This window comes from Heptranchias perlo, chromosome 8 (genome assembly GCF_035084215.1).
Source record: "Heptranchias perlo isolate sHepPer1 chromosome 8, sHepPer1.hap1, whole genome shotgun sequence".
Taxonomy (NCBI): Eukaryota; Metazoa; Chordata; class Chondrichthyes; order Hexanchiformes; family Hexanchidae; genus Heptranchias; species Heptranchias perlo.
The window spans coordinates 13,631,913-13,644,463 of NC_090332.1; the positions used below are offsets into that span (position 1 = coordinate 13,631,913).

At 48.8% G+C, this 12,551-nt stretch overlaps 1 protein-coding gene across 1 annotated transcript in view; it reads right to left on the reverse strand.

Moving 5' to 3' along the window:
• Nucleotides 1–1,195, reverse strand: part of birc6 (baculoviral IAP repeat containing 6) — a 199,698-nt gene extending 198,503 nt beyond the window's left edge. The window contains exon 1 of the mRNA XM_067988688.1: nt 992–1,195. Coding sequence (XP_067844789.1) covers nt 992–1,187 — 196 coding nt within the window. The 5' untranslated portion in view covers nt 1,188–1,195. The remainder of the gene's footprint in view (nt 1–991) is intronic.
• Nucleotides 1,196–12,551: the final 11,356 nt, after the last annotated feature.

Consider the following 12,551-nt stretch of genomic DNA (forward strand, 5'->3'; position numbering starts at 1 on the left):
AGCCAGTAAATGGAAATTTATAGTTGTATTATCTACATTACAGTACACATATACACAGTATAAATTATATAGTGACATTGTATTAGCATTAAATAGGTAAGCATTGTTATGGATACATTTATCATTTGTAAATATTATATACAGTTTAAATGCAATGCACATCACTTTGCATGCATAAATATTTTTAATGTGTTTTATAATGTATAGTTACAATTGTGTACATAAGCATATTTTACATTGATGTCTATGCTAATTATGTACACATTTGTAATCGCGTGCATTTGTATGTACAGCACATTTTATACTTAATAGATGTACTAATACATTTTGTTTCCAGGAATGAGCGCTATGATAGAGAAAACACGTTATTTTTTGGTCCTTTTTAAAGATCAAGGATGCGGGGCAGAAGAAGAGACAGACAGACAGTAAGAAAGAAAAGGGCAGAGGGAGCCAGCGGTTCCGGGTGTGTGCGGAAGCGAGAGAAGGAACCACAGCCGGAGTGTGAAGGATGATTGGGGAGGAGGTTAAAATAAGCAGCGCGGTGGACTATTATGTATTTTATTGTGACCCCCCCGCAATACCCACTCTCCCTCCCCGGAGCAGCCTCTGGCCTCGCTGTCCCCGGTCCCGGACAGTCCTGTTTCCGGCCCGGTGAACAAACCCAACCTTCCCACGCCCGTCATCGCCGGCTTTTCACCGAGGCCCAGAGAGGCAGGCCCCGAACCCGATTCCGCGTCCAACTCCCCTTACTGCCGCCCCCTCCCCCGATCCTACCCCACCCCTCCCGGACTCCTCTGTCACTCACAGGCCGGGGCTTCTTACCGGCCCCCGCCCCTCTCTCTACCCCATCGCTTCCTTCATCTGGAGATCGCCCGGGCCTCAAGCGCCCAAACACAGGCAGCGGCTTGGGCCCCGGTGTGGAAGCCGAGGCCCAGACCCGGCGAGCCGGTAATGCGTCCTCCCTTCCCCGGCCCAGCCCGCACTGACTCACCGTTTAACCTGGACACCTGCAGCACGGCGCCCGAAGTGCCGTCGATGACTTTGACGGTGGAGCGGCTGGTGACGGCCAGGATCGCGTTGAGGGACGGGTGGTAGGCCAGACTGCGCAGCCCTTCTTCGCAGCTCAGGCAGCCGTCGCGGGTAACGAGCCACTCGGACTCGGACTCCGCCGCTGCCGCAGCCGCCATATTGGAAGCAGCTCTCAAACAGGAAGAGCCGGCCCGGCGCCAACTTTAACCCCGGCAGCGCTCGTCACAAGGAGCCTGGCAACCGGACAGGAAGCGACGGCCGACACGTCACCAGGAGGGGGGCCTCGGCGGAGGGTGGTATAGGGGTGATATAGGGGGAGAGAGGGAGGTACAGGGGTGATATAGGGGGAGAGAGGGAGGTACAGGGGTGATATAGGGGGAGAGAGGGAGGTACAGGGGTGATATAGGGGGAGAGAGGGAGGTACAGGGGTGATATAGGGGGAGAGAGGGAGGTACAGGGGTGATATAGGGGGAGAGAGGGAGGTACAGGGGTGATATAGGGGGAGAGAGGGAGGTACAAGGGTGATATAGGGGGAGAGAGGGAGGTACAAGGGTGGTATAGGGGGAGAGAGGGAGGTACAGGGGTGATATAGGGGGAGAGAGGGAGGTACAGGGGTGATATAGGGGGAGAGAGGGAGGTACAGGGGTGATATAGGGGGAGAGAGGGAGGTACAGGGGTGATATAGGGGGAGAGAGGGAGGTACAGGGGTGATATAGGGGGAGAGAGGGAGGTACAGGGGTGATATAGGGGGAGAGAGGGAGGTACAAGGGTGATATAGGGGGAGAGAGGGAGGGAGGTACAGGGGTGATATAGGGGGAGAGAGGGAGGTACAGGGGTGATATAGGGGGAGAGAGGGAGGTACAGGGGTGATATAGGGGGAGAGAGGGAGGTACAGGGGTGATATAGGGGGAGAGAGGGAGGTACAGGGGTGATATAGGGGGAGAGAGGGAGGTACAAGGGTGATATAGGGGGAGAGAGGGAGGTACAAGGGTGATATAGGGGGAGAGAGGGAGGTACAAGGGTGGTATAGGGGGAGAGAGGGAGGTACAGGGGTGATATAGGGGGAGAGAGGGAGGTACAGGGGTGATATAGGGGGAGAGAGGGAGGTACAGGGGTGATATAGGGGGAGAGAGGGAGGTACAGGGGTGATATAGGGGGAGAGAGGGAGGTACAGGGGTGATATAGGGGGAGAGAGGGAGGTACAAGGGTGATATAGGGGGAGAGAGGGAGGGAGGTACAGGGGTGATATAGGGGGAGAGAGGGAGATACAAGGGTGATATAGGGGGAGAGAGGGAGGTACAAGGGTGATATAGGGGGAGAGAGGGAGGTACAGGGGTGATATTGGGGGAGAGAGGGAGGTACAGGGGTGATATAGGGGGAGAGAGGGAGGTACAGGGGTGATATTGGGGGAGAGAGGGAGGTACAGGGGTGATATAGGGGGAGAGAGGGAGGTACAGGGGTGATATAGGGGGAGAGAGGGAGGTACAAGGGTGATATAGGGGGAGAGAGGGAGGTACAAGGGTGATATAGGGGGAGAGAGGGAGGTACAGGGGTGATATTGGGGGAGAGAGGGAGGTACAGGGGTGATATAGGGGGAGAGAGGGAGGTACAGGGGTGATATTGGGGGAGAGAGGGAGGTACAGGGGTGATATAGGGGGAGAGAGGGAGGTACAAGGGTGATATAGGGGGAGAGAGGGAGGTACAGGGGTGATATAGGGGGAGAGAGGGAGGTACAGGGGTGATATAGGGGGAGAGAGGGAGGTACAGGGGTGATATAGGGGGAGAGAGGGAGGTACAGGGGTGATATAGGGGGAGAGAGGGAGGTACAGGGGTGGTATAGGGGGAGAGAGGGAGATACAGGGAGGTACAAGGGTGATATAGGGGGAGAGAGGGAGGTACAGGGGTGGTATAGGGGGGGAGAGGGAGGTACAGGGGTGATATAGGGGGAGAGAGGGAGGTACAGGGGTGGTATAGGGGGAGAGAGGGAGATACAAGGGTGATATAGGGGGAGAGAGGGAGATACAGGGAGGTACAAGGGTGATATAGGGGGGAGAGGGAGGTACAAGGGTGATATAGGGGGAGAGAGGGAGGTACAGGGGTGATATAGGGGGAGAGAGGGAGGTACAGGGGTGATATTGGGGGAGAGAGGGAGGTACAGGGGTGGTATAGGGGGAGAGAGGGAGGTACAGGGGTGGTATAGGGGGAGAGAGGGAGGTACAAGGGTGATATAGGGGGAGAGAGGGAGATACAGGGGTGATATAGGGGGAGAGAGGGAGATACAGGGGTGATATAGGGGGAGAGAGGGTGATATAGGGGTGATATAGGGGGAGAGAGGGAGGTACAGGGGTGATATAGGGGGAGAGAGGGAGGTACAGGGGTGATATAGGGGGAGAGAGGGAGGTACAGGAGTGATATAGGGGGAGAGAGGGAGGTACAAGGGTGATATAGGGGGAGAGAGGGAGGTACAGGGGGAGAGAGGGAGGTACAGGGGTGATATAGGGGGAGAGAGGGAGGTACAAGGGTGATATAGGGGGAGAGAGGGAGGGAGGTACAGGGGTGATATAGGGGGAGAGAGGGAGATACAAGGGTGATATAGGGGGAGAGAGGGAGGTACAAGGGTGATATAGGGGGAGAGAGGGAGGTACAAGGGTGATATAGGGGGAGAGAGGGAGGTACAGGGGTGATATTGGGGGAGAGAGGGAGGTACAGGGGTGATATAGGGGGAGAGAGGGAGGTACAGGGGTGATATAGGGGGAGAGAGGGAGGTACAGGGGTGATATAGGGGGAGAGAGGGAGGTACAAGGGTGATATAGGGGGAGAGAGGGAGGTACAGGGGTGATATAGGGGGAGAGAGGGAGGTACAGGGGTGATATTGGGGGAGAGAGGGAGGTACAGGGGTGATATAGGGGGAGAGAGGGAGGTACAAGGGTGATATAGGGGGAGAGAGGGAGGTACAAGGGTGATATAGGGGGAGAGAGGGAGGTACAGGGGTGATATTGGGGGAGAGAGGGAGGTACAGGGGTGATATAGGGGGAGAGAGGGAGGTACAGGGGTGATATAGGGGGAGAGAGGGAGGTACAGGGGTGATATAGGGGGAGAGAGGGAGGTACAAGGGTGATATAGGGGGAGAGAGGGAGGTACAGGGGTGATATAGGGGGAGAGAGGGAGGTACAGGGGTGGTATAGGGGGAGAGAGGGAGATACAGGGAGGTACAAGGGTGATATAGGGGGAGAGAGGGAGGTACAGGGGTGATATAGGGGGAGAGAGGGAGGTACAGGGGTGGTATAGGGGGAGAGAGGGAGATACAAGGGTGATATAGGGGGAGAGAGGGAGATACAGGGAGGTACAAGGGTGATATAGGGGGGAGAGGGAGGTACAAGGGTGATATAGGGGGAGAGAGGGAGGTACAGGGGTGATATAGGGGGAGAGAGGGAGGTACAGGGGTGATATTGGGGGAGAGAGGGAGGTACAGGGGTGGTATAGGGGGAGAGAGGGAGGTACAGGGGTGGTATAGGGGGAGAGAGGGAGGTACAAGGGTGATATAGGGGGAGAGAGGGAGATACAGGGGTGATATAGGGGGAGAGAGGGAGATACAGGGGTGATATAGGGGGAGAGAGGGAGGTACAGGGGTGATATAGGGGGAGAGAGGGAGGTACAGGGGTGATATAGGGGGAGAGAGGGAGGTACAGGGGTGATATAGGGGGAGAGAGGGAGGTATAGGGGGAGAGAGGGAGGTATAGGGGGAGAAAGGGAGATACAGGGGTGATATAGGGGGAGAGAGGGAGGTACAGGGGTGGTATAGGGGGAGAGAGGGAGGTACAGGGTGGTATAGGGGGAGAGAGGGAGGTACAGGGTGGTATAGGGGGAGAGAGGGAGGTACAGGGGTGGTATAGGGGGAGAGAGGGAGGTACAGGGGTGGTATAGGGGTGATATAGGGGGAGAAAGGGAGATACAGGGGTGGTATAGGGGGAGAGAGGGAGGTACAAGGGTGGTATAGGGGGAGAGAGGGAGGTACAAGGGTGGTATAGGGGGAGAGAGGGAGGTACAGGGGTGATATAGAGGGGGGGGGGGGAGGGGGGGAGGAACAGGGGTGGTATAGGGGCAGAGAGGGAGATACAAGGGTGATATAGGGGGAGAATTGTGGAGACGGGGGGAGAGAGGGGGAGACGAGGGTAGTGTAGGGGGAGACGAGGGTAGTGTAGGGGGAGAGAGGGGGAGACGAGGGTAGTGTAGGGGGAGAGAGGGGGAGACGAGGGTAGTGTAGGGGGAGAGAGGGGGAGACGAGGGTAGTGTAGGGGGAGAGAGGGGGAGACGAGGGTAGTGTAGGGGGAGAGAGGGGGAGACGAGGGTAGTGTAGGGGGAGAGAGGGGGAGACGAGGGTAGTGTAGGGGGAGAGAGGGGGAGACGAGGGTAGTGTAGGGGGAGAGAGGGGGAGACGAGGGTAGTGTAGGGGGAGACAGGGGGAGACGAGGGTAGTGTAGGGGGAGACGAGGGTAGTGTAGGGGGAGAGAGGGGGAGACGAGGGTAGTGTAGCGGGAGAGAGGGGGAGACTAGGGTAGTGTAGCGGGAGAGAGGGAGAGACTAGGGTAGTGTAGCGGGAGAGAGGGAGAGACAAGGGTAGTGTAGCGGGAGAGAGGGGGATGCAAGGGTAGTGTAGCGGGAGAGAGGGGGATACAAGGGTGATATAGAGGGGGATACAAGGATAATATAGGGGGTGAGAGGGTTTACGAGGGTAATGTATGGGGAGAGAGGGGGATACGAGGGTAATGTATGGGGAGAGAGGGGGATACGAGGGTAATGTATGGGGAGAGAGGGGGATACGAGGGTAATGTATGGGGAGAGAGGGGGATACGAGGGTAATATATGGGGAGAGAGGGGGATACGAGGGTAATATATGGGGAGAGAGGGGGATACGAGGGTAATATATGGGGAGAGAGGGGGATACGAGGGTAATATAAGCGGAAAGAGGGGGATACAAGGGTAATATACAAGGAGAGGGGGTACAGGGAAGGAGGAATACGGGGAGAGGGGGTACAGGGAAGGAGGAATACGGGGAGAGGGGGTACAGGGAAGGAGGAATATGGGGAGGGGGGTACAGGGAAGGAGGAATACGGGGAGGGGAGTACAGGGAAGGAGGAGATTCAGAAGAAAAGGAGGGGGGGTGGGGGAGGGGAGGGGGGGTGGGGGAGGAGGGGGCGGGGTGGGGGAGGGGGCGGGGTGGGGGAGGAGGGGGGGGGTGGGGGAGGAGGGGGGGTGAGGGGGAGGAGGGGGGGTGAGGGGGAGGAGGGGGGTGGGGGAGGAGGGGAGGTGAGGTGGGGGAGGGAGGGGGGAGGAGGGGGAATGTAGGGGTCTATGGGGGGAGGAATGAATATGGGGACAGGAGACAGATACGGGGAAAGAAGAACAGGGAGAGGGGAGGAAAGAAAGGGAGAAAAAGGATATGGGGAGTAACTGATACGGCGACAGATGGGGGAGGGATATAGGGGAGAAAGAGATGGATGATACCAGGAAGTTGGGTGCAGCAGGGATAAGGGGAGGGGAATACTGGTGAAGGGGAGGAAGAGGTTGGCAACGAGTACAGAGGAGGGGGGAGATGGGAATACAAGGAAGAGGAGTGGAGATAAAGGGATAGGGATTTGGGAGGCAGTGATGGGAATACAAAGGAGAGGAATGAAGGAAGGAGGAGAGGGGCATAAAAATGGGGAAGATGGGGAGGGGCTGGGAGATAGGGAAAGGAAGTGAGATGGAGAAGCTAGGTGGGGAGAGAGTTGGGGAATTAAGGGAGGAGATGGGGGAAGAAGGGGAGAGAGAGAGAAGTACAAGAAAAAAATTAAAGTTATTAGAACATGGAATGCTTTACCACAAGTGACTGTTGAGTCAGTGAGGTAGATTTTCCATTTGCCACCATGTGTTAAACTGGCCATCCATTACAGAAACTGTCTGATTTTCATTTCCACTGAAATCAACGAAGATGAACATCGGGCCGTTTCTATGGAGGTGGAGTAATCTGCAATGCCATAAATGAAAATCTACCCGAAACATCATTTAAAATGAATTGGAAATGTATTTTTAAAAAGGAAGAATATTGGAGGATATGGGGAAAGGGCAGCAAAATGGAATTAGGAGAGCTCCATTTGAAGAGTTAGCACAGATACAGCTGTTGATGAGTCCAGAGACAGGTCCTTTTGTGCTGTAATTTCTATCATTGTATGGGTGGATACAAGAAGGTATAAAATACAACAGGGAAGGGAGTGAGGAGGAGAAAGACAAAAAGATACAAGGTAGAGAGAAATTTTAGATACAAGGGAAGACTACGGGGAAACACAGATATAAAAATATATAGAGAAATAACAGAGAAATAAGAAATTATTTCCATACTCGTTAAAAGGGATGACAAAGTTTGTTTGACTGATTAGATGAGAAGATGCTTCGCTATAAGACTTGTATTTAGTAGGATAGCGATTTGATTTATTTTTAAATGTTGGTGTACAAATGAGGTTTTTGTATAACCCCTTCTGTGTTTAAGATGGACTCTTCTAAATGCTCCCGAGTTGGCCTTTGGCCTGTGTGGATATAGTGTTTCAGTCAATCTGCTACTACAATGCAACAATGGACTTTTAGCTTGAGCTGTTGTTCAGTTCCACTGATTATCCTTTCTGCTCCTTAGTCAATTTATTGTCAGATTAGTCAGAGGAAGAAATTGGCGTCTGCTTAATCGTTAAAGTACAGTTTCTGCCAACATTGTCACGTTGATTACAGCAACATATGCTTTTTTATCTCTCATTTCTTTTATCAATCACAGCACTAAAATGTTTTCCTTTCACATTTTGTTTTACAAATTAAATTGACTATTGTTTGATTCAAAAAGAAAGCATATATATGTTTATACAACACACTAATCGTACCTCAATTCACAGTCTTGTGGGTTTCAATCAAAATTAACTTATTTTTTACTTGTATTTTAAAAAAATGTTTGTATGTATATATCTGATGATTACATATGACCAGATAAAAGAACATGGAATAGGTCATTCTGGACTGATAATGGCATTGTTTTATCATTTATAATAAGTATTTTAAAAATGCATCATTCCTTTATTTTTTTTTGACTGTAGAGTTTAGGGGAACTTCCATTATCTGCCATAGTAATGGAAATTGGCTGATAATTAGGAGTTCCCAACATTTGGCCTTACGTGTATGGTACAACACAACGGCCCAGACTTTCCTGCAACGACCAGATTGGCTACGTGAACCGTAAATTTCACCGATGTCGTCGTTGATAACTTACTCTTTATTTTGCTGGTTTTCTAATTAGAATACGTTGCAGTGAGCATAGTAGCGAATCAGGAGCAACGCAGCCGATGGCCATTGAATTAAGTGTTATTTTGGAACCATTTGGACACATTTAAATATCTGAAAAGTAATTTACTATGATTAACATGGCAATGAAATGGGAAGAATGGGTAATTTCTGAAAGCTTGTGTAACACCACAACCCCTTTTCCCAATTCACAACCTGAATGCTCCTGTCTCAGGAGTGTATCCTCTGTAAATGTAAGGAATCTTACAACACCAGGTTATAGTCCACCAGGTTATAGTCCATGAGGCAGCTCATGCTCTGCCCACGTGATTACAATTGTATAGGGGAGTTATGACATCCCCTAAAGTGCCTCATTGACTTCAATACACATTCTCCATTGCCTGCAGCCCAAGGTCTTTATCTTTAAGCATAATCCTATTTGCACCAGACATCCACACACATATTAAATTTCCAGCAGGAATTACTGGATAGAAACAAAATTTCCTCCTTCCTAGCCCCAGGTTCCCCCAACCTGATTGAGCGCAAACCAGGGACCTTCCTTATCTGGATGGTACATTAACACATATTTTCTCACAGAGCCATGACCAGAGTATTTTTAAGGGGACAACTGAGAGTCTTCAACAATCCCTAATTTCTAGATGTGAGATTTTTTTTAGTCCCAAGTGAGAAGTAGGTGACCTGAGATGACTCCACTTGTCAAAAACAAAGCAGCAATCTGGGCCCATCACATTGGTTGTAAAGGACAGTCTGTTCACAATTTAATTCTGTTCCAGCTAATGCAGCAGTGAAAATGTGGCTCGCATGTGCATTCTTCAGTCCAGTTTAAAACTGCATTCGTTTACTCTTTTTCTTGCTTCTCCCTTTCAATTCTATTTTTCTTTTTCCCTCTTTTTCTTTTCTTTTTGTCTTTTTCTTCTTCTGTTCCAGTAGCTGCTGTAATCTTATTGCTTACTCTCCAGCAAGAATAAGGAATTTTATCTAGTTTTAATTGGTTGCTGTCCCTTTTAATCCAATCACAGTTTATAAGGTTTTAAAAAAAATCTAAAATCTTGACCCAACCTTAACGAGAGATTAGTTCAGTTTTCATGTGAATGCCAGTTCCTTTTTAAAATTTTAATGGTCAAATATTCAGTGGCCAGGAAGTCCCAGTAACTCTTTTCTGAGATATAAAGAGCATGATTCCGTTTGAATCTGAATCCTAATTTGATTTTCTTCAAGAGAAGGAATTGATCAGTTTGAAATTCCTGAAAGAGAGAAAAATTTCCAAGGAACAGTTTAGATTAATAAGGACTCCCACAGTGGTAAGATGTGCAAGAAGAAAAAGAAGCACTGTATATTTAAAAGTTATTTACAAAAGGTGACTGTTTTACTACTTTGCCACTAATGGATTTAGATAATAAACTTTCGACTGTAAATATATATCACCATTCGATTATTCATTTGTTCACTATTTAATTAATTTGCCAAATATTTGTTAAACTTAAAACAAAGTCTGATGTGATGCTGTATTTCAGTCAAAGACTGGACGTAGAACCTATGGAGGCATAGGATAAATTCCAGCAGCTGAAAAATATAGTTGATAGACAGGGTTTGCTGTTTGTTTCCCCGGGCATATTACTGAAAGCTTGTCTAGATCCCAAGACTAGGTGCAAACACTCTTGAAAGTATGGGGAATTAGGACTCACCCATGAGAGTAATTTAAGTTACAAAAGCCAAAATAATCTACAGTAAGGGTAAAAGAGAATGAGAAAAGCAACAGTCCTCACCTGGTGAATTCAGGAATCAGTAGTAAACAATCAGGAGGTTTTCAAGTCAGGAAAACAAAGCAGGAATGAATTACAATTTTTCAGATGAAGTTAGTAATGAAACCTTTTTTGAGTTCTTGTTTGTGACACTATCAACATAGAACAAAAAGCAAAAATACTGCAGATGCTGGAAATCTGAAATAAAAACAAAAAGTGCTGGTCAGGTAGCATCTGTGGACAGGGAAGTAGGGTTAACGTGTCAGGTTGATGACCTTTCGTCTTGCACCTGGCACATACTTCCTGTTCGTCACTGTTACTTCTTGCTGTAATACTTCAAATTTCCTATTTACTTTAATACCGTGGTGCAGCTTCAGTCACTTTTGCTGAACTCATCAGTAGATGGCACTATAGCATTAATCTTTACTTGTGTACATACTGGTCATTGGCTGGAGTAAATCATGAGATGTGGTCCTCCAAACCCCAACTCTCAGCCCTGCTGCGAGTCAAACGGCTTCACCATATTTCTGCTTGGAATTTCTTTTTTCCCTTCCATTGTCTTTTTAAAGGCCAGGGCTGTTTTTCAACCCTCATTGCCTGCTCTTTTTTTATTTTCCCATTACGTCGAAACTACAGTACAGAAGAAACAGGCCATTCGGCCCAACTGGTTTATGCCAGCATTTATGCTGCAGACGAGCCTCCTCCCTCCCTACTTCATCTAACCCTATGAGGATAGTCTTCTATTCCTTTATCCCTCATGTGCTTATCTAGCTTCCCCTTAAATGCATCTATGCTATTTGCCTCAACTACTACTTGTCCTTGAAGGCTCTGGAGGCTCAGTCATTGAGTACATTCAAAACAGTGATCAATAGTTTTCTAGATGTTAAAAGCATCAAGGGATCTGGAGATGGTGCAGGAAAATGGCATTGAGATAGAAGATCAGCCATGATCTTGTTGAATGGCGGAGCAGGCTCGAGGAGCCAGATGGCCTACTCCTGCTCCTATTTCTTATGTTCTAATGTAGTGTGTTCCACATTCTTACCACTCTTTGGGTAAAGAAGTTTCTCCTGAATTCCCTATTGGATTTATTAGTGACTATTTTATATTTATGACCTCTAGTTTTGGACTCCTCCACAAATAAAAATATTTTCTCTACATTTACCCTATCATTATCTTAAAAGACCTCTATCAGATCACCTCCCAGACTTCTCTTTTCTAGTGAAAAAGGCCCCAGCCTGTTCAGCTTTTCCTGATAATTATATCCTCTCAGTTCTGGTATCATCCATGTGAATCTTTTTTGCACCTTCTCCAATGCCTCTACACCCTTTCTATAATACGGAGACCAGAATTGTGCACAATACTCCAAATGTAGTCTGACCAAGGTTCTGCACAAGTTTAACATAACTTCTTTGCTTTTCAATTCTATCCTTCTGGAAATGAACCCTAGTGCTTGATTTGCCTTTTTTATGGCCTTATTAACCTATTAACCTGTGTCGCTACTTTTAGTGATTTGTGTATCTGTACCACTAGATTCTATCCCATTTAGACTATTATCCAAGCAATATGCAGCCTCCTTATTCTTTCTACCAAAATGCACCACCTCACACTTGTTTATATTGAAATTCATTTGCCAATTACATGCCCATTCTGCAAATTTATTAATGTCCTCTTGCATTTTGATGCATTCTTCCTTTGAATTAACAACATTAACATTTGATGTCATCCACAAATTTTGAAATTGTACTTCTGATTCCCAAATCCAAATCATTAATGTAAATAGTGAACAACAGTGGTCCTAGCACAGATTTTTTCTTATTCATTCATGGGATGTGGGTGTTGCTGGCCAGCATTTATTGCCCATCCCTAATTGCCCTTGAGAAGGTGGTGGTGAGCTGCCTTCTTGAACCACTGCAGTCCATGTGGTGAAGGTTCTTCCAAAGTGTTGTTAGGAAGGGAGTTCCAGGATTTTGACCCAGCGATGATGAAGGAATGGCGATATATTTCCAAGTCAGGATGGTGTGTGACGTGGAGGGAAACGTGCAGGTGGTGTTGTTCCCATGTGCCTGCTGCCCTTGTCCTTCTAGGTGGTAGAGGTCACAGGTTTGGGGGTGCTGTCGAAGAAGCCTTGGCGAGTTGCTGCAGTGCATCCTGTGGATGGTACACACTGCAGCCACGGTGCGCCAGTGGTGAAGGGAGTGAATGTTTAGGGTGGTGGATGGGGTGCCAATTAAGCGGGCTGCTTTGTCCTGGATGGTGTCGAGCTTCTTGAGTGTTGTTGGAGCTGCACTCATCCAGGCAAGTGGACTGTATTCCATCACACTCCTGACTTGTGCCTTGTGGATGTGGAAAGGCTTTAGGGAGTCAGGAAGTGAGTCACTCACCGCAGAATATCCAGCCTCTGACCTGCTCTTGTAGCCACAGTATTTATGTGGTTGGTCCAGTTAAGTTTCTGGTCAATGG